Source organism: Apodemus sylvaticus, chromosome X (assembly GCF_947179515.1).
Source record: "Apodemus sylvaticus chromosome X, mApoSyl1.1, whole genome shotgun sequence".
Taxonomy (NCBI): domain Eukaryota; kingdom Metazoa; phylum Chordata; class Mammalia; order Rodentia; family Muridae; genus Apodemus; species Apodemus sylvaticus.
Genome location: NC_067495.1, coordinates 18,190,048 through 18,212,039, shown reverse-complemented (window position 1 = coordinate 18,212,039; position 21,992 = coordinate 18,190,048). Strand labels below are relative to the sequence as shown.

General features: G+C 41.2%; 1 protein-coding gene across 1 annotated transcript in view; it reads left to right on the top strand.

Moving 5' to 3' along the window:
• The first annotated feature begins 6,479 nt into the window (after positions 1-6,479).
• The window catches only part of Gnl3l (G protein nucleolar 3 like), a 35,438-nt gene continuing 19,925 nt past the window's right edge, over positions 6,480-21,992 (top strand). The window contains exons 1-4 of the mRNA XM_052170703.1: positions 6,480-6,594; positions 9,195-9,261; positions 20,725-20,765; positions 21,371-21,478. Coding sequence (XP_052026663.1) covers positions 9,243-9,261; positions 20,725-20,765; positions 21,371-21,478 — 168 coding nt within the window. The 5' untranslated portion in view covers positions 6,480-6,594; positions 9,195-9,242. The remainder of the gene's footprint in view (positions 6,595-9,194; positions 9,262-20,724; positions 20,766-21,370; positions 21,479-21,992) is intronic.

Here is a 21,992-nt window from a genome sequence, read left to right as displayed (position 1 = left end):
ATGAAAACTGGAATGTAATTATAAATCTTTATGCAACAGTTCTTTTTCTTTCTGAGAAAGGTTTCAGTCCGTGGTCCAAGCCATGGTATTGAGCATTGCTGAACTAAACACGGATGTGCAGGTCCCTTTGTACAGTGCCACCTTAGGTTCCGTTGGCACATTCCCAGGAATGGTATAGCTGGACTTTATGGTAGTTGAATTTTTAGTCTTAGGGTTTTTGTTGTTGTTGTTGTTGTTGTTTTTGAGACAGGGTTTCTCTGTGTAGTCCTGGTTATCCTGGAACTCACTCTGTAGACCAGGCTGGCCTCAAACTCAGAAACTCACCTGCCTCTGCCTTCCAAGTGCTGGGATTACAGGCATGCGCCACCACTGCCGCCGACTGGTCTTAGTTTTTTGATGTACTCCTATATCAATTTTCTTTTGTTCTTTTCTGGCTTATCTGTCTGCTTTCCTCTCTCTCTCTCTCTCTCTCTCTCTCTCTCTCTCTCTCTCTCTCTTCTTTTCTTTCTTTCTTTTGAGAGTTTCTCTGTGTAGCCTTGGCTATCCTGGAACTCACTCTGCTGACCAGGCTAGCCTTGAACTCAGATCCACCTGCCTCCGCTTCCCAAGGGCTAGGTTCAAAGGTGTGCAATACCATGTCCTACTCCACACTGATTTTCATATAAATTGGCAGCTGGACTGATTTATAAAAAGAAAAATGTTAAAGTTTAATAAAGAACACAGTTAGGTAAAGGTGAATTGAATAGTTTATAGCCACTGTTGTTACAATGATACCAATTATTTTTTGGTGTGTGTCCACGCAAGCACACCAGAGGCCAATCAGAAGACTCCCCCACCTTATTTTCTGAGGCAGGGTCTCTCACTGAATCCGAGCTCACAGATTCAGCTAGCCTGGTGGCCATAGGGCCCTAGAGGGTTCACAGACACACCTTAAGTTTTATTTGGGTACTGGAGATCTGGATCCAGGTCTTTTGTTTTTTTAAAGATTTAATTATTTTATGTATATGAGTACACTGTAGCAGTCTTCAGACACACCAGAAGAGCACATTGGATCCCATTACAAATGGTTGTGAGCCACCATGTTGTTGCTGGGATTTGAACTCAGGACCTCTGGAAGAGCAGTCAGTGCTCTGAGCTATCTCTCCAGCCCTGCATCCAGGTCTTTATACTTAGACAGAAATCAACAAAGTCATTTCTTCAGTCCTCAAACCTCTAAGATAATTCATAAATTCATCAAAATTCCTCTAAAAATCCCAATTGAACTTTTGAAATTTATGTGATAATATATAAAATCACCTTAAAGCACTAAAGAGAAGAAACTGCCTTATCAGATACTAAGTTACACTATAAAACATTACAATCAAAATGACATTAACAGACCTTTATATATATATTTGTCATGGTAAGCTAATGGGAAAAAAGAAATTATTTTGTATTTGATGGCAGGAAATCTGGTTCATTACATGAAAAGAAACACAACTGCATTTCTACCTACTGCTTAAAAGTGTGAGTTTAATATACCAGGCACGGTGGCACAGCCTTTTAATCCCAGCAGAGGAGGCAGAGGCAGGCAGATCTGTTGACTTCCAGGCCAGCTTGGTCTTGTCTCAAAACAAAAGGAAACAAAACAAAAATGTGGATCCTACATAGACAGAGATCTAAAATTAACCATTAAAACCATGTTAACAGGGGGCTAGAGAGATGGCTCAGTGGTTAAGAGCACTGTATGCTCTTCCAGAGGTCCTGATTTCAATTCCCAGCAACCACATGGTCGCTCACAACCATCTGTAATAGGATCTGATGCCTGTTCTGAGGTGTGTCTGAAGACAGCTACGATGTACTCACATATGAGTAAATCTTTTTTAAAAAAACTAATCATATTAACAGGAAAATAAAAGAATTTCTTTGCAGCCTATAAGGGAACTAGTTTAAAAAATAAAATCCCCAAACTAAATCTGCAGAGACAATGCAGTAAAGGCCCTCTCCAGCAGCCAATGCAAGTTAGATGTGATGGAGATTCCCTATATACTCCTATGTACTATCCTGCTGAAAATACCCAATCTTAATATAATTACATAGAAAAAGAATATAAATTTCAAATGTGGGACATTCTATAAGTCAGATAGCCTAGATTCTTCCAATCTATCAATATATTCAAACAATATCTGGGCAGGGTGACACTCATCTGTAATTCTAGTAGTTAGGAGGTAGAGGCAGAAGCATCAGAAGAAATTCAAGGTCATCTTCCAATACATAGCCAGTTTGAGATTAGCCTGGGCTACATGAGAACTTGTCTCAAAAAACAATCAATATTATTTGAAGCTCACAAAATACAGAAGAGGTATAAGAATTAAAAGAAAAACATACAATTCCTGACAAAATGTAGGAGTCCATTTGCACATTAAAACAGGTTAGGTGTAATGCATGCGTGTTGATGAGATGCTGGGATCGAAAAATAGAAGTAGTTTTAAAACATTTTGAGGATAATTGGGTAATTTGAGAATGTTACATGCACATATTTTTATACAGATGATCTATGCACTAAATATATATATATATACATATATATATATATTTTTTTTAATTTGCCTTAACTTTTTGGCTGTATTGGGGGTGGAATTCAGGGCCTTGTGCATGCTAGGAAAATATTCTGCCACTGAGCTACAAACCCAGCCTTAGACAATATTTAAGTGCATTATTAAATTATTGTGGTTTTCTGAAGTCTTAGGGATTGAAATCTAGGCCTTGCCCATGCTAGACAAGTGCTCTCTTATTGAGCTATGTCATCAGCCTCCTTTTTGACTTTTTAAAATTTGAGACGGGGTCTTGGTCAGTTGCTCAGGCCGGTCTTGAACTCATTCTGTAGCTCAGACTGTAGGACTAGGGGTGAGTTTGGCTCAGTGGTAGAATGTTTGTAAATACACTTTTTTTGTTTGTTTGTTTTGGTTTTTCTGAGACAGGGTTTCTCTGTGTAGCCCTGGCTGTCCTGGAACTCTGTAGACCAGGCTGGCCTCGAACTCAGAAATCCGCCTGCCTCTGCCTTCCCAAGTGCTGGGATTACAGGTGTGCGCTACCACCGCCCAGCTTGTAAATACACTTTAAGCTCAAAATTCAAACTTACTACTAAAAAGTACGCCATAGAGGCTGCAAATTTAGCTTACCAGTTAAGAGTACTGATAGCTTTTTAGGATGGGGGTTTGATTCCCAGCACTTGCAAGGTGGCTCACAACTGAAACAGTAGATCCAGGGATCTGACACCTTTTTTCTGGCCTCTCTAGGCAGCAGGCATGCCCATGGTGCACAGACATACACAAAGGCAAAACACCAATACACATAAAATAGATAAAATACTGGTAATATAGTGGCTCATAGGTATTGCAGCTGAATAGAACTGTTTAATTGCCTTCCTCCCTGGGGAGCTTGTATAGTATTTTTTGGAAGCATGGAAATACAGGAAACAGGCTTTCAGGCTAGACCCGGATCAAATCATCTGAGTTTGTCTTAAGTTTACCGTGTCTTCACCCTCAAGCTCTGAGAGGCAACCAAGACCTACATCAATAATCTATACTGTTTTCTGAGTCACTTTGACTACCCTGACCCAATCATCTGAAAGGAGGTTTCTCATGCAAGGTACTGGGGTTTTGTTAAGCTATGGTTTTTGTGGGAAGTATTGCCAGCTCAAGTCAACGTCCTTTAAGATATAATAAATATTATGTATTATATATTGTATAGATATATACTCATACAATATATATTATATGAAATATGTATACATGCATATACATATTTATATACATACATGCATATACATTTATATACATACACATATATAAATGTATATGTATACATTTATGTACATATACATATATGTATATATACATAATTTTAGGTAGTTAAAAAATAATGATTCCTGGATGCTTTATCAAATAACTTTGGTGTACACAGCCAGAGTTCTAGTTGAGAAAATTAGGCTTGATGCATGAATTTGCATTTCCAAGATCCTCTGGTAGTCCAAGTATCACAGTTTGAGAACCACTAATGGAAAAAAATGAGATTATTTGCAAATTTTATCTTCCTTCTGTTTCTGTGTTTTTTGTGCACCAGATGAGCTTGTATTACTTTACAGGTTTTGTTGTATCATAACTCTCTCTCATTGGTACTCTGGACTTTCCTGTTCCTCTGGAGACAATCATTTAAGATACTGGACTGAACTTGGGTATTTAGCTCAGATGGTACAGTGCTTGCCTAACATGCAAGAGGCATTGTGTCGGATCCATTGCAGGGCATACATTGAAATTGGGTGTGGTGGTACATGTTTATAATCTTATTATTCCAGAGCTGCACAGAGAAGGATGAGGAAGTTCAAGGTCATCCTTGCTATACAAAGATTCTGAGAACATCCTGGGCTAGAAGACATTCTGTCTCAAAAATCATGAATTTCCTTTTTAAATCACCCTGGCAAACCAGGATGACCTTGAATTCCTGATCCTTCAATCTCAGACTCCGTAGTCTGAAGTATGTACTACCATACCTGGTATTTATATTTCTTTATCCTGGTCCAATTTTCCCAATGCTACTTATTAAACTGTTCAATCCCCATTGGTTTGTGGTGCAGTTCTTTTTTTGTTTGTTTGTTTTGTTTTTTGTTTTTTGTTTTTTTTGGGGGGGGGATTTGGTTTTTTTCTTTTTTTCTTTTTAATTTTTTTTTTTTTTTTATCTTTTTGGTTTTTTTGCTTTTTTTGAGACAGTGTTTTTCTGTATAGCCCTGGCTGTCCTGGAACTCACTCTGTAGACCAGGCTGGCCTTGAACCCAGAAATCCACCTTCCTCTGCCTCCCAAGTGCTGGGATCACAGGCATGCAACACCACCGCCTGGCTTATGGTGCAGCTCTTAATTTCAGTTAACAAATTTGCTTGAAGTCAGTGTTGTACCGGATTTGAGAGTTCAAAGATGAACTGTTCTTTCTTTGAAGAGTCCTCTCTCCTGTGGTCATGCAGCTACATTAAGAACTATAGTGAAGCCAGGTGGTGGTGGTACACACCTATAATCCCAGAACTCTGGGAGGCAGAGGATTTCTGAGTTTGAGGCCAGCCTGGTCTACAGAGTGAGTTCCAGGACAGCCAGGGCTATACAGAGAAACCCTGTCTTGAAAAAACCAAATCCAAAAAACAAATAAACAAAAAGAACTATAGTGAACAGGGAGAGATGGCTCAGCAGTTAGGAGTGCTTGTTGCTCTTGCGGAGGACCTGAGTTGGACTGCAAGCTTTCACATGGTGGCTTACAACCATCTGCCAAGTCCAGATTCAGGGCATCCAAAGCATTCTTTTGATCTCCACATGCATCAGGCATCTATATAGTGCACATACATACATAAAAGCAACACACACATACACAAACTAGAACAAATCTATAAAAAAATTTAAGAAAAAAATTACTACAGTGTATTATTGTGATAAACAAGGACAAGGAATGCTGTGATTCTTACTCAACTGGGAGTCATAAAAAAAAAAGATTGTATTAGAAATTGCATAGAGCAACAATAGGTGAATAGAGCCTGTAAATACTATGGCTACTTTGGGGGTCCAGAAGAATCTGGTGTCTAGAGAGAAAGGTAGCAGCGAATCCTGTATTATAAGGAGAAGGAGAGCAAAAGAGCTTATTTTCAGCAGGAATGAGTTGCAGGTGAAGAACACACGTTCTGGGTTGTTGCTTTATCTAGCCCAACCCCACCCTTAAGGTTTAGACTTTGAGGAGGGGGAAGGGACTGGAAGAAAAAGATCAGGAAGGAATTAATAGCTTTTTGGAGGGTTATCTCACTTCCCAGTCAAGTCAGGAGTTTCCTGAAATGGATTTTAAAGACACCCTTACCTAACCTCGCTTTAAGGATAGGTTTATTTTCTGCATACACAAGAATCACATATTATGGGAGAAGAGGGTAAAACGGTGAGTGACAATCCCAAAGAGTTTCATTTCCTGCTCCCGGCTGAGCCTTGCCATGCTGTAGGGCCCTGTGAGACTGGAAGGCTGCTGAAAACAGCTAACTCACTTCAGGTGGGAAATACGCAGCCAAATAGACACGTGATCCCGGCGGCCATTTTCTCGCACCCGGTCTGTCGCCATCTTCCAGGAGGACAAATCATTGCCCCCTACCCTCATCTAATGTCGCCGGTGATTTCTTTGGTAACGGTGACAAGAGAAGATACATCTTTAACACTAGCCAGGAGGCCACACAAAAGAGTTCATCTTACAAATAGCTTTTGTGGTCACATGAGTATACACAAACACACACACAAACACACAGACACAAATCATCCCCGCACCCCCCATCCCCCGATCGCCAGGCTCCCGCCCCCCTCTTCGTTATTCTGTAACCGCAGGCAGCCAGGAGGCGGGGCCAGCGTGGGAGCGGGGGCGGGACTGCGCGACGCAGCAATTATCTCGAAACTCCTCCCTTGCGTATTACGCAAATCAGGCGGAGCGAAGAGCTGGGCTGGGATCCGGAAGTCTGGGCGGAGCCTAGCTGTGCACTTCTCAACCGCCGACATCGACATCGTGCTTCTAGCTGCCCTCCGAGGTCCCTGCCGGAAGTGTAGGTAAGAGACTTCTCTCTTTTTTTTTCCGTGGTGCGTGCTCACCAGGCCAGCAGTGAAATAGGATTGTTTTTTTTTTTTTTTTTTCTTAAGGTGAAACCAGAGATGCTTGCCATCCTGGACTAGAGAGGTGAAAAGCTGGCTCGTTTGTAAGGTAGAAGGGCCTAGAAGAGGGATACGGATAGCTCCACATGTGGCGATGCACTGAACTGCATTCTGGCGGCCTCAGAGAGGCTCTAAAGGTGCACCCTGGATATGTAGAGAGGCACTGACCATGCGTATGAGACAAAATGTCGGTTGCCTTCCGCCTTTCATAATATTTGGGCGTCATTCTGCATTACTGCCATTTCTCCCATGTAGACAGACGCCCCCTTTCCATGTGTGAGAAGGTCTATTACGTTTATATTTTCATTGCGTAATGGAGACAGGTGTCAACCCATCAAATGGTGGATGATATCATCCCTGCCCTATAAGAAAATAATTTCCAATACAAGGCTGAGCAGGCCGATTTCTGCCTTATTAAGGCATAGGTCTTCAACTGGGCTTGTCCTTCTCCATACGGCTATAGGGGAGCTCAGAAATGTGTAAGATCTCGAGGAAGAAAGCTCCTAACGTAGAGACCTGCCCTTCCCATATTTACCCTTCTTGCAGAGTAACCAGTCGATATGATCGGCCCGAATATAAGCCCTCAGAATCATCGGAGACAGAGACTTATGGGCAACCACACAGATTTACCCCTCCTCCTGCACTGGAGACTCTTCATTATGGAAAATTAGACCCCATATATACCCCGTAAAGAATTGCTGTTTTCTGTCTTAGTAAAGGCCCACCCAAACTGGCTTACAGTGCCTGGGAATAGACTTTGGTAATTGAGATAATGTTATGCCTCTCAGACCTCAGGGTAGAGAAACTCAGGTTTATTTTCATCCCTTTTGAGGTAGAGACAGAACCCCACCCTCCAAATGATTTATAATCACCAGATTGACCAAGAGAGGGGCATCTGAGCAGTAGAGATGCAGATGACTCTCCCCTCCCATTTAGCTCAGAAAGCCAGTGATATCACTGATCATCCCACAATGCATTGCATTAGAAATCTCTCCGTATCCATAACACAAGAGCTCAGATTTTCTCTCCTGCTTAAAATTTTATTTATTCATGTATATAAATGTTCTCTTTATTTACATGAGCACCTGCACAACAGAAGAGGACATCGGATTCCATTATAGATGATGCGAGCCTACTATGTGGTTGCTGGGAATTGAACTTAGGACCTCTGAAAGAGCAGTCAGTGCTCTTAATCACTGAACCATTTCTCCAGCCCCTTAATTTTTGTTGTTATTGCTACTGTTTTTGAGACAGGTTTTTTTTTTTTTTGAGTGGGGCATGTGTGTGCAGCCCTGACTGTCCTGGAACTCTCTCTCTGTGTGTAAGCTAGGCTGACCTCGAACTCATAGAGATCTGCCAGCCTTTGCCTCCTGAGTGCTGGGATTAAAAGTATGCATCACAAAAAAGAAAGAAAGAAAGAAAGACTAAAAGTATGCATCACAACTGCCAGACATATTTCTTCTCACCTAAGGTAAAATGAGAGATGCACACTTCCCAAGGGAAGAGCAAATTCATTGAGTTTATAATTGCATAGCCTTATGCCTTGTTTCTTACTCTTGTAAGAGAACCAGAGGCCCTAGTCCCTTCAATACTAATGTGCTGTTGACTTCAACACAAATGAAATGTACACACACCATTCCAGTCCACCACCTATGGAAGGATTCAGAATAGGTTTAATCAGGCAAAAGTGTGTGGACCCTGTTGATTCAAACCTGCACACTTCCCTTCATTCTACCTCATCATGAAAATAAGCATAGCAGCCTTTCCCCTCATTGACAGATGAGCAAAGAGACCTAGGCTCCACCTTTTCCAGCAATTAAGAATTACCTGGATTAGTGTTTTCCCATGTAGCAGAGACTCACATAGACACATAGCCACTGTGCTGGGTTTTTTTAGTCGGTGACCCAAGAATGGAGGGACAAATGACAAATCCTTCCTCCTCTTGCCAGGGTGCAGACCCTGGCCACATATGTAAGTGAGATACCCCTGTACCACTTTCTGACATTAGCATTGACTTCAGTCTATGCAGCCATAAGTAAGAATTCTGAGAATCTATTTCTCCAGGTTGACTCCTAGGATTTGTTTCCTTCCCTATCTTGAAGGGTAGATGACATGCAGAAGCTCCCTTCAAAAAACACACTATCACTCCACTTCAATGAAGAAACATATCATCTGTTCTTCCCAGTGTGGAGGCATTCAGCACCAGTCTTAACTTGGGATATGATGCTTACAAGTACCCATTAATTGTTTTGGAGGTGTGGCCTCCATCCAGGTAGAAAGGTCCTGATCTGTTTCTCTCTTTGAGTGATAGATACTCCTTTCCTTTCGTCTGCTAAGCCATATCAGGCCCTAGATCCAGAATAGCCCATTCTCCCAATTTCCCAATTGTTTAGGGTTTCCTGATCATGTTCTGTGACATTTTCTTTTGCCTTTTGGGGACTTCAAGGAGAATTGTGGTTTCTAGGTCTATCTTCAAATTCCTGCTTCTGTTCCAACAGGAGGAAGTGGACAGATTTGAACATCTCTTTCCAGCTTCTCTGATCATCATGATGAAACTTAGGAACAGTGAGTTTCTTCTGCTATCCTCTCAACACTTAATAATCAATAGTATTTTGTTCACAACAACTTTGCTGCTGCTGTTTCCCTCCCCCCACCCTTACCTCCCAAGTGCTGGGATTAAAGGTGTGTGCCACTACTGCCTGGCAACAACTTTGCTGTCTTGTTTATTTATTTATGGGAGATTGGCCTTGAACTTGCTGTGTGGCTGAGGCTGGTCTTGAACTCTTTCTCCCCAAGAAAGAGTTTCATTGTGTAGCCCTGGCTGCCTTGGAACTCAATATGTAGACCAGGCTGGCCTTAAACTCACAGAGATCCACCTACCTCTGACTCCCAAGTGCTGGGATTACAGGCATGTTCCACCACATGTGGTTGCTTTTTTTTTTTTTTTTTTTTTGAGGTTAGCCTCGAGCTCTTTTAAGTACTCTATTTTGGCCTCAAACTCCCTTCCCATCCTGCTTCAGCCTCTCAAGTATTGGGATTGTAGGAGTGTGTTGCTGTGCTCAGCTCACAAGTCCAAAGCTACTCAGTATGTTCCTGCTCTCAGTCTGGGTCTTTTACATATGATATCTTTGGTATTCTTATGATGCCTTGTGGTTCTTTCTCCCGTTCTTGTTTTATAAATGGGAAAATGGAGACTCAGCAAGATTAAGTGGCTGAATATGAGGTAAACAGCAGTTAATATCATGTGATGCTGCATAGTAGGCCCTAACATCTGTCTTTATAATTTATACCTTTCAGTTGCTCCCATAAGTTGTACTGGTTCTATGGTGGAGCCACACTGATTTCATCTCACTTATTTTTTTTTAAATTAGCTGTATAGCCTTGGTCAAGTCACTTAACTCCTTAACTCCATTTTCCTTATTTACAGCACAGAGGTATTAATTATATCCACCTATTGTATTTTGAGGATTTTGTTGTCGTTTTGACAGAGGGTCTTTCCAGGTGGCCTGACTTCATCCGTGAATTGCTGGCTTTATAGGTGTCAAGAGGCACCACACCTGCCAAGAGGAATTTCTTTTTGAGTCAATGTCCCATGTAGTTCAAGCTGGCCTTGAAGTCACTGTGAAGATGGCCTGGACCTTTCTGTTTCCATTGCCTTAGTCCTAGGGTTACAGGCTGATGAAACCTTTTCCGGTATAGGATTAAAAACTGTTTCTTCATTTATGCACGCATGTGAATGTTTATGTGTGTACTTGCATGGTATGGCACATGCACGGAGGTCAGAGACAACTTGTGGTAAGCAGTTCTCTTCCCCTACCATGCGTGGGCCAAGGGATTGAACTCAGGCTGTCAAGCTTGAAGGCAGGCATCCTTTTACCCACTCAACCATCTTGCTGGGCCCAGGAGAGGTTTTTCAGATTGGGTCTTGCAACTTTTCTTAGACTGGCCCTCAAATGCTGAGCACAAGCCATCCTTTTACCCTAGTCTCCTGAGTTTCTAGAATGATGAATAATTCATGAATGTAAAGAAATGAAATGCTTAGAGTAGTGCCTAGCATTGGTAAGCACTTTCTGTCTGCATTTCCATTGGAGACTCTTTTCAAGATCTCTGGCAGATATAAAATTGGTGAGCATTCAAGTCTCTTCTATAAAACAGCATAGTATTGTCTCCTAGCCCACACACATTTTCCTCTGTATTTCAGAACATTGCTAGGTTCCTTGTAATAATCTAATACAATGTAATACAATAGTATAATCTATTAAAATAGTACAAGTAAATGTTTGTTAGACATGTTTAGGGAATGATGATGAATAATATGCAGTACAGATCATTTTTTTAATTACATTAATTTATGAATGTCTGTATATGTGCAAGCCATGGTATACACGTGCAGCTCAGAGGACAGCTTTCAGGAGGGAGTGAGTTCCTTCCACTGTGTGGACCCCGGGATGCAACCATCAGGGTTGGTGGCAAGTTCCTTAACTCACTGAGCCATCTTGCTGGCCCTTAGATGCAGTTACTGTTTCAGTTAGTTGAGTCAGTTGGATACATCACTCATATATATATATAGAGAGAGCTAACTGTGCTATAAGTATTTGAATAAAAAAATTGAGCCAGGCATAGCGGTGTACACCTTTAATCCCAGCACTCAGGAGGCAGAGGCAGATGAACCTCTGAGTTTAAGGCCAGCCTGGTCTACAGAGGAAGTTCCAGAACAACTAGGACTAAACAGAGAAACTTTGTCTTAAAAATACAAATATACAAATATATATTTCCCCAGTTTGACTAGCATGCAGATGCATACTAATAATCCTAGCACTCAGAAGATAGAAGTAGGAGAATTTGTTACAAATTGAAGTCTTAACTACATAGGGAATTGCAGCCAGCTTAGATTATACAGCAAGAACTTGTTTTAAAACACTTTGCCAGACTCATGCTCCTCTGAATTTAGGTCCCTAAAAGATACTGCCACCACATTGCCTGAGTTCTGAATGTTAGACATTTCTTAACTAAATCAGGCCCAGTGGATGAATTGCTGTTCTTTCAGAACTTATCTCTTTTCTCTCTCATTTTTTTTATTCTTATTGGTTTTTTTTTTTTTTTTTTTTTTTTTTTTTTTTGTGGGGAGCGGGGAGGAAAGGGTTTATTGAGCTTACACTTCCACGTTGCAGTTCATCACAAAAGGAAGTCAGGACTGGAACTCAAGCAGGTCAGGAAGCAGGAGCTGATGCAGAGGCCTTGGAGGGATGTTTCTTACTGGCTTGCTTCCCCTGGCTTGCTGAGCCTGCTTTCTTTTTCTGTCTTTTTTCCTTTTTGAAAAGCATGTTCTTTTATTGAAAAAGAAAGTAAAAACATTTTATGATAAAATTGAAGATTTACATGGGAAATATTTCTGATAATATAGAAGAGATATATAGAAAAACATGTTAAAATTGAAAATTTTCATGGAAAATTGAAGTGTAAAGTGGTAGACATGAAAAACATTGCTAAAAATTGAGAAAGGAAGTAGAAACATGTTATGATAGAATTTGAGATTTACATGGATAGATGGAGAAACAAAGATACTCCATGATAAAACCAAATTTACACAACATCCTCTCACAAATCCAGCCCTACAAAGGATAATAGATGGAAAACGCCAACACAAGGAGGGAAACTACACCCTAGAAAAAGCAAGAAAGTAATCTTCCAACAAACCCAAAAGAAGATATCACACAAACATAAAAATAACATCAAAAATAATAGGAAGCAACAATCACTATTCCTTAATATCTCTTAACATCAACTGACTCAATTCCCCAATAAAATGACATAGACTAGCAGAAATACTTTTCATGTAAATCTTCAATTTTATCAGAAACTGTTTATAATTCCTCTTTAAATTAATTTAGTAATTTTTTATGTCTACAATTTTATTTGCATTATTTTTTATGATAATCTTCCAACTTTAACATGCTTTTCTATATATTTCTTCTATTTATTTTATCAGAAATGTTTTCCATTATTCTTATTGTTTTTATTGCGGTAGTGTTTCAGTCTGTAGCCTAGGCAGCCCCAACACACTACGGAAATAGCCTCAAACCTGCAGCAATTTTCTTACTTCTGCCTCTCAAGGGCTGAGATCAGAGCATGAGCCACACCCTGCTGGGGAGTTTTAAAGAGTATTTAGGAACATTTTCTGTAGTGCTGGGTATCAAATCCAGGACTTCGTGTGAACTAGGCAAGTGATCTATAACTGAACTTTATCCCCAGGTAATTTAGTTGAATAGTTTTGAGTGGTTATTTAAAAGGCAGAGTGTTTTATAATATAAAAAGTTTACAGTAACCAAGCATGGAGATTCACACCTCTAATCTCAGTATGCTGAAGACAGAAGTAGGATTACTGCAAATTTTAGGCTAACTTGAGTTACATATTGAGATACTTCTCAAAAAGAAAAAAAAAATCTAGGTTGAGGACCCAGCTTAGTGGATAAAGTACCTTCCATGTAAACATGAAGAATAGAGTTTCAAAGCTGGGCGGTGGTGGTGGTGCACACCTGTAATCCCAGCACTTGGGAGGCAGAGGCAGGTGGATTTCTGAGTTCAAGGCCAGCCTGGTCTACAGAGTGAGTTCCAGGACAGCCAGGGCTATACAGAGAAACCCTGTCTCGAAAAACCAAAAAAAAAAGAATAGAGTTCAAATCCCTAGGACCCACATAAAAGCTGGCAGGCATGGTAGCCTCTTGTTATCTCTGTACCTCAGAGGCAGTGATAGCAGTCCACCGGGGTAAGCTGGCTAGGTAACGCTAGCCAAATCAGTTAGCTCTGGGTCCAGTTGAGAGGCACTGCTCCAATAAAGTGGAGAGGAACTGAAGAAGTCATGTGATGTGAATGTAGAACATACATGCACATGTGCCTCCATGCCTACTTTGTGCCTCACACATGTAAGCATACATGTGCAGTACTTGCATCATATCCACATTCACATGCAAAATAAAAAGCAAATTATTAGCTGGATGTGGAAGGTAACACCTGTAATTTTAGCACTTGAGATGCTGAATCAATAGAATTGCTGTGGGTTCCAGGTAAGCCTGTGATAAAAAGTGAGACACTGTATCAGAAAAACTCAGAAAAGCCCCAAACCTAAAACCTCATAATTGCAACTGTTGGTGGCAGAGGTTTATAATCTGGAGGCAGGCTGTTTGCTGACTACTTGATTAATAAGTACTAGTAAAGGTATCCTGGTGGGGCAACAGAGGGAAAGGAGGTACCTGGATTAGTAAAGAATGAATATAAGGTTTGAGTATCTAGGAGACTGGACTCATAAACTTGACTATGGGAGAGGTGTCTGAGACTACTTTCAGAAAGAAGTTCAGGAAACTGCACATGGTGCCCCCTTTAGTCTAGTTGTGAATGGATGGTTGGGTGATAGTTGCATAAGATCAGTGTAAGGTAATTGTGAAGGTACAGATTAGAGTTAGGGTTAGTGTTAAGGGTTAGGGAAAAGGGAAGGGTTTGTGTTAGGGGAAGTATTAAGGGATAGTATGTTCGGAATTGGTGTTGTAGTAGGGAAAGGGGTAGGGGTAGGGTTAACAGTAGGGGTAAGGGTAAGCTAAGGAGTAAAGGCAAGTGTAAGTGTAAGGTTAATAGTAGGGATGGGAAGCCAGGCGGTGGTGGCGCATGCCTTTAATCCCAGCACTCTGGGAGGCAGAGGCAGGTGGATTTCTGAGTTCGAGGCTAGCCTGGTCTACAGACTGAGTTCCAGGACAGCCTGTTACACAGAGAAACCCTGTCTCAGAAAAAATCAAATCCAAAAAAAAAAAAAACCCAAAAAAATAGTAGGGATGGGGAAGGGGTCAGGTTGGAGTTAGGCATGCAGATGTAAGTGTAGGTTTAAGGGTAGGTGTAGGGGAAAGGGTAGGTGTATGTGTTGGAGTTGGAATTAGGGTTGGGTCTGGTTTAGGATAGGATATGGGTAAGAGGTAAGTTTAAGTATAAAGGTAGGGGTAGGGATTAGGGTTGGTGTATTAGAAGGGCTAGGAGTAGCAGTATGGTTAGTGGAGATCTTTGGAGGTGAGGATACCAAGGAAGTAGGAAACCCAGGTTATTGGAAGGGCTACCTGGTGACCTCCAAGTGGATGGTGATTGAACTTGGTTGGAAAACGAAGCAGAGAGCCATGAACTTCAGTAAATGAGGAAAAGTGATTCTTTAGTGACAGATGCAGCAGAATGGTAGGGACCCTAGAAGAGCAGCAGGGATTTTATTGTACTTTTTTTTTCTTTTTTAAGAAGAGGTAGAGATATAGATCCAGTCTGACAATGGTGAGTCTGGAGGACACCTCCTTTCCCTTCTGGGTTCAAGATTAATGTTCCAGAAAGAACATCTATCTTTTGAAAACTTTTACAAGTAAACTTTTGTTGCTTGGAGAGCCAAGATCAAGGGTGGGAGGTTGGCCAGCTGTCCTGAGGAGAGGCTAAAGGCATCTACGAGTGCTGAACACCTATATACAGAAGCTCTAGAGGACATCAAGGTAAGTTAGATGCCAGGAAGAGGACAGAAGGGACAGATAAAGTCAGTACATCTGTGGATATGCAGGGACATTTGGGTGGGGAGAATATGGAAGATATAAGGGGCAAATCTGTGTTAGATAATGATATTTGAGTTGATGATTTTAGGCCCAGATATTAGTAGATGCATGCAATGGGTCTCAGGAATTAAAAAAAAATTCAGTCATGTATGTATGTGATTGTGTATACCTCTATCTTTAGCTGATAGAGGAGACTGATGCAGGAGCATTGCTTGAGCCAGAGTTTCAGACCCATCTGGGCAACATAGTAAGACTTACCTCTCTAAAACAAAAACAGTTCTTCAGAATCATATATCTAGGTAGGTGTTGTGGCAGAGTAAGAAGCCGATCTGCCAGCTACATAGTGGTGGATGTTTTCCCTAAGAAACTGTAGTAAAGCCAGTGGCCAGAGAATCGTGAGTGCTGAGTAGTGATTGACTATCCCCTTTTGTCCTCCCACGCTTTCTTTTCCTCTTTGAAGTGGATACTTTCTTCTGAGTGATGTCATTTCTCTCATTGCTTGCCTATATCCAGTGCTAGGGCTCCTTTGTCAATTAAGTCAGAGATGTGGAAATTGTTGAGTAGAAATACTGAGACCTAGTTCATTCTAGCTATCACCTTCCTTTGTGTTGCAACAAAATACTTTGGAAATAAAGACTTTTCAAGCAGTGACATTGCTGGGTTTGCTGGCTCATACCTGTGTTCCCAGCATTTGGGAGGCTGAGGCAGGAAGGTTGCTGCAAGTTTAAGACCAGTCTGGGCTACATAATGAGACTGTATTGCTATGGCAACTATTCTGGTCAGATTTCTACCATCTCATTGGATATTGTTTCCTCTAACTCCCTCCTTTTTGCTAAACTGATCACAAACATGTTGCCAGAGTTAAGTAGTAGCTCTTTTGTTTCTACCCGTTCAGAGTGATACTTGTAGCACATTTTGTGCGGTTTATTTTTCTGGTGCCCATCTCTTGATTCTTCGAGTTTGTTGAACGTCTTAGTTCTGAGCAAGTCCCTGAGGATTTTCTTCTTGGGTTTTAAGTTACAGTTCTCAGCCACATCACCAATCAATCAAAATTTACCAATTTCCTGTTTAACCCTATTTTGTTTGATTTACTTTGTTTGCAGCCTTTATTCAGACTTAATTTTATTGTTTATCTCCTATTCCTCCCCCTTTCCTCCTCTTCCTACCCCACCCTCACTTGGACCTTGGAACCTGTTGAATACATTTCTACCATAGTCCCTGATTTTTATTTTTTGGCAGTAGTTTTGCAAGGAAGGAAATATTTTTAACATAAAAGTGATCAGATCAAGAAATTTGGCTAGAACATAATTAGTTCCTTTCCTCAGGACTTACTGGACTTCCTAATTTAAGCTTTAACCTTGAAACGATTTGTGTGCCCATATGATGTCACAAGTAAAAAATTTACACTGAAATTTTGTCACGTACACAGAATTATTAAAAATTATCTTTAGTCTAGGTTTAAGGTATATATGAAACATAAACGACTTTCATAGTTTAACTTGGCTCTCTTCTCTCAAGACATTTCTTTCTTTTTTGGTTTTTGTTTTTTTGGAGACAGTGTTTTAAGTAGCCCCCACTGGCCTTGAACTCACTACACAGCCAAGGAATTAATATGAGTTTCTAGTTCTCCTGCCTCCACCTCCTAAAGGGCCGATAGAACAGATGTGCACCGCCATGCTGGGTTTTGTGGTGCTAGGTAAAGAACCCAGGTGTTTCCTCTCAATTTTCTTAATGTTGGTGAAAAAGGAATGACAGCAGCCAAGGGAAAAAAAAAACTGAGGAACTGGGCCAGCCAGTATACTTTAAGGATTTGTTGACATTAGAATGGAAACCAGCAATAGTTTTAAGATGGGGAAGTGGTTGTGTTTATGTATCTACTGGGAAGGAGAAAATATGGCTACCAACAAAACTTGAGTAGATCTGACCAATAAAACACCTTCTAACACAACTGATTTTCTTCTTTACCCAGGGCTTTGTGCAAGTGTTGTATCAACTGAATTATATCCTCAGCTCTTCCCTTTTATATCCCATTGTTTATATATAAACATTCCAAACTAGAAAAATCAAAATCTGACTTACTTCTGATGAAAAGTGTTTTGGATAAGAGATATCCCAGTCACAGTGGCCTTGCTCTTAACTATTCAGACTCTGCTTCTTTTTTGTTGGGAACTTTGATTTGGACACTTGGAAAACTTTTCTGTCTCTCCTCCTTCCTTTCCCACTTTCTTTTTGTTTGTTTGTTTTTTTTTTTTCAAGACAGGGTTTCTCTGTGTAACCCTGACTACCCTGGAACTCACTCTGTAGACCAGGCTGGCCTCAGAACTTGGAGATCCACTTGCTGTTGCCTCTCGAGTGCTGGGATTACAGGCATATACCACGATTGCCTGCCTTTCTTTTGTTTTCTTTTTCTGACAGGGTTGCTTTTTTTTTCTTTTTTCTTTTCTTTTTTCTTCCAGGGTTGTCCTGGAACTCACTGTGTATACTAGGCTGGCCTTGAACTCAGAGATCCATATTTGTACTGTTCCGCCAGCCTGTGCTTACTGAGTGCTGGGATTAAAGGCATGTACCATAGTTCCCAGCCTGGAACTTTTTTCTTTATTCTCAGGGTTCAGAAATTATGTCAGGTATGCTAGGATAGGTTTTGTTGTTGGTAACTTTTTCTTATTTTGTCACTACTGGGGATAGAACCCAGGTCATTGCTGAGCATTTAATCCATTACTGAGCACATTCCCAGACCCCACTCTTAGGTTTTTATTGCTGTGGTAAAACACCATTACCAAAAAGCAATGTTGAGAAGAAAGGGTTTATTTCTGCTTACATGTCCTAATCACCCAGTTCGTCTTTGAAGGAAGGAATTCAAGGTAGGAACCTGAAGGCAAAAACTTAAGTAGATAGCTGGGCTGTGGTGGCGCACGCCTGTAATCCCAGCACTCTGGGAGGCAGAGGCAGGTGGATTTCTGAGTTGGAGGCCAGCCTGGTCTACAGAGTGAGTTCCAGGACAGCCAGAGCTACACAGAGAAACCCTGTCTCGACAAAACCAAATCCAAAAAAAAAAAAAAAACAAAGCAAAAAAAAAACAACAAAAAAACAAAATAAAAAAACAAAACAAAAACCTTAAGTAGAGGCCATGGAAGAGTGCTGCTTACTGGCTTGTTCCTCACGGCTTGCTCAGCCTGCTTTCTTTCTTTTCTATTTTTTTGCAACAGTTTTCTGTGTAACAGTTTGGCTGTCCTGGAACTTGTTCTGTAGACAAGGCTGGCTTTGAATTTATAGAGTTCCACCTGCTTCCTTCTGAGTGCTGGGATTAAAGGCATACACCACCACCGCCCAGCTTTAAAAAAATTAGTTTAATGTATTTTAATAGCAGAGTTACAGAAACAGAGATAGACAACATACTTGTATATAGGATAACTTCAAAAGGTATAGTGAGTAGATAGAATCTACTGTCTGGTAAAAATGCTACAAACATCATCTAGTTGTTGTCAATAAGAAATTTACTTACTTTTAAAAAAAATCCAAATGCTGGCATTGTTCTGAAAATTTTAACTGGTTTATTTATAATTGTTATAAAGTTGAACTGTTGAAATGTGTTCTCTGAAACATTTTGCTTACATTAATGCTTTAACATCTTTTATTTATATTTTAAAAAATTCACACACAAACAAAAACAGAAAAACTGACAACACCGGATTCTGCCCCCTGTGTTTCCACTTACAGCCATATACTTACAGATCTTTTGACCCTATGGAAAAAATAATCTAATGTTCAGACCTACTGATAACAGGAAGAGGGATTTATTTATTTTTTTGAGAATGAAATGTTTCCCCTCATTGAACTCTGAAGCACATACTCTTCATGCTAGCTGGATATCTTTTGGCATAATTGTTACATGTTTGGCATGGATAGCACATAGGTTGGTATCTTCAAAATGCCAGCTTCCCCAAATATACTGATGATAAGTTCTGACATGGATATAGGGAAAGGTGAGCATTATTTACTGCTGGTAGGAGTGGAAACTGGTAAGCCCAATTTAGAAATCAGTGTGAAGGTTCCTCAGAAACCTAAGAATAGATCTGCCACATTTTATGTCACACACTTGGCATAATGTATGTTCTCATACAACTATGTATTTTTATAGAATGTATTTTCATTCATATATTATTATTTTTTTTTGGTTTTCTGAGACAGGGTTTCTCTGTATAGCCCTGGCTGTCCTGGAACTCACTCTGTAGACCAGGCTGGCCTCCAACTCATAAATACACCTGCCTCTGCCTCCCAGGGTGCTGGGATTACAGGCGTGCGCCACCACCGCCCAGCTTTTTATTTTATTTTATTTTTTTACTCATTCTCCTTTGGCTGGAACTCTGTGACTGAGAGGCCACGCTGGCATTCGAGTGTGTAGGCTGTTTTCTTATAGAACCCTGGGCTACCAGCCTAGCAGTGGCACCACCTACAATGTCCTGCACCATATTCCATCAGTCACTAAGAAAATGCCCCATGGGCCAGTCTTATGGAGAGATTTTCTCAGGTGTAGTTCCCTTTTCTCCCTCTTGCCTCACTTTGACCAGAAGATCAACTGGGCACCCATGTTTTAATCTTGATGCTCTATATACCTTTCCCATCTGAAACCTTAAGCCTATCTTCAAGGTAAAGAATTTTCATCTGTTATTTAGAAATGCTTGATTCTCTATTTGTTCCTTTTCTTTTCCAAGAAGTCTGTTTTTGAAGATTAGTTTCTACATTTTCCAGTTTTGTTCTCATTTATAATTTCTTTTCTTTGGATTTTTATTCCAAATAAGCTCCCTCCGTGGTTTTCTAGCCTATCAATTCAGTTGTTGCTGCTGTCCTTAATGAAGGGCTTCTTTTGACTTAGTATTTGGTGGGTTACATTCCACTGTGGTAGGAAGTCATGGAGGGTAAAACGTGATGCAGCTGCCCACTGGCAGCTATGGTTGGGAAGTGAGGATAGGTGAGTGCTGGCGCTCAGCTGCCTTCTGTCTCCTCTCCCTCTGATTCAGTCTGGGACTCTAGTCCATTGGATGATGTTTCTACCCATGTTTCCACCTCTGTGGAGACACCGCTAGCGACACCCCCAAAGGCGTGTTTCCTAGTCGTTTTAAGCAGTACTTTGGGCATGGTGAGGAGAGGTAGTAACAAACACACATTCAGGTCACCCAAGAGAATTTCATTAAGAATTTATGGAGTTTACACTGAGACAATTCGCTAACTATTGTGCCTAGTTACTTCCTCTTGACATGTGATGGTCTTCGCCATCTGTAGTTCTATCTTATGCTGGATCTACACAGACAGAGCGTCTGAGGCTTGTAAATTTCCTAGTTGGCTTGGCCTTCTGATTAAAGTATTAATTGCCATTGGGTAGAGGGGTGATAGTAATTCGTTCTCTCTCTCTCTCTCTCTCTCTCTCTCTCTCTCTCTCTCTCTCTCTCTCTCGTCTCTGCAGAAAACAAAAAACCAGGTAAAGGTTCCAAAGGCTGTAAGAAGGTAAGTGGCCTTTACCTTCAGGTAAGGTGTGTGTATTGTTGGGAGTCAGGTTAGTTATTGGGTGACTCCTCAAAAGGATGGACAGATCTACCCTTTTCTCCCAGTCCATATAGCTGTAGGAGAGTTACTTGAATATCTGAGGTTTTTTTCTGAGAAAGCTGTATACTGCTTTGTGCTTGGTTTCCTTGTAAGAGATTATTGACATCCCTGTTTACTTTTGTAGGGTGGGTATTGAGCCATACTGGGCCTTGAGCTTATTGGACAAGTGTTCTACCACTGAGCCATACACCCTCACCCTCCAAATTTCTATTTTTGGTCAGTTCTCAGAGCTTGTTGCTCTGGGTTCCAAGACCTCATTTTGGGAGCTGTTTGTCAGGAAAGGTTTCTCTTTGGCCTTGGGGAAACCTTCCTGGCTGCCCCTGTCCCTACCACTTTCCTCTCAGTTCCTGCCTGGTTATTAGAGAAGGGCCTTGCCCTAGCAAGATTTCTGCCCAAGCAGATTTCAGCCCTCATCCACACTATCTTCCCTGCTCCTCTGGGTGGGAGGTGGTTTCCATGGATTCATCAACTGTGTTTAATTTTTTCTTTTCTTGCTTGGCAACCAGCCCGCAAGGCAAAATGGGAAGAAAGTAACCTCCAGACCATCCTCTGCTCCCCAGATCATTCATGGCAATGACCATGCCAGTCGTGAGGCCGAATTAAAGAAGAAAAGGGTGAGCCTTTTGTCTTTGGGGAGTGATGGCCTGATTGGAATCTCAGATCTGCATAGTATTGGGCAGAAGGGCAGGGTTCTTGCTGCCCTTCGTGGTTGAGGTGGGGGAGAGTGAGACAGTCACCTTGATGCTGGTTTTAATTTTCCCGTTTGCTCACCTTGTTCTGCCTTCCCAGTCCATTGCTCTGCCCTCCCGGGCCATTGCTGTCCATTGCTGTTCCCAGTGGGCCACTCAAACCTCTGCTGCTGCTCTGGCCTCTGAACCTCCTGTGTCACATTGGCCACCGTGCCTTCCTCAGAGCACTCTGAGCTGTCTTTGTCATTTCCCACTGTGTGTCCGGATGGCTCCCTCCTCTGTGACTAGCCTTTTGCAGTCTTTTGCGGCTTTTTTTCTCGCTTCCTTTGTTGAGGCAGGATCTTGCTTTGTTGCCAAAGTTGGTCTTAAATGCTTGGCTGTGTGAAATCCTTCTGCCTCAAACCCTGAGTAGCTGTGGCTACAGGTATGTGCCAGTGTG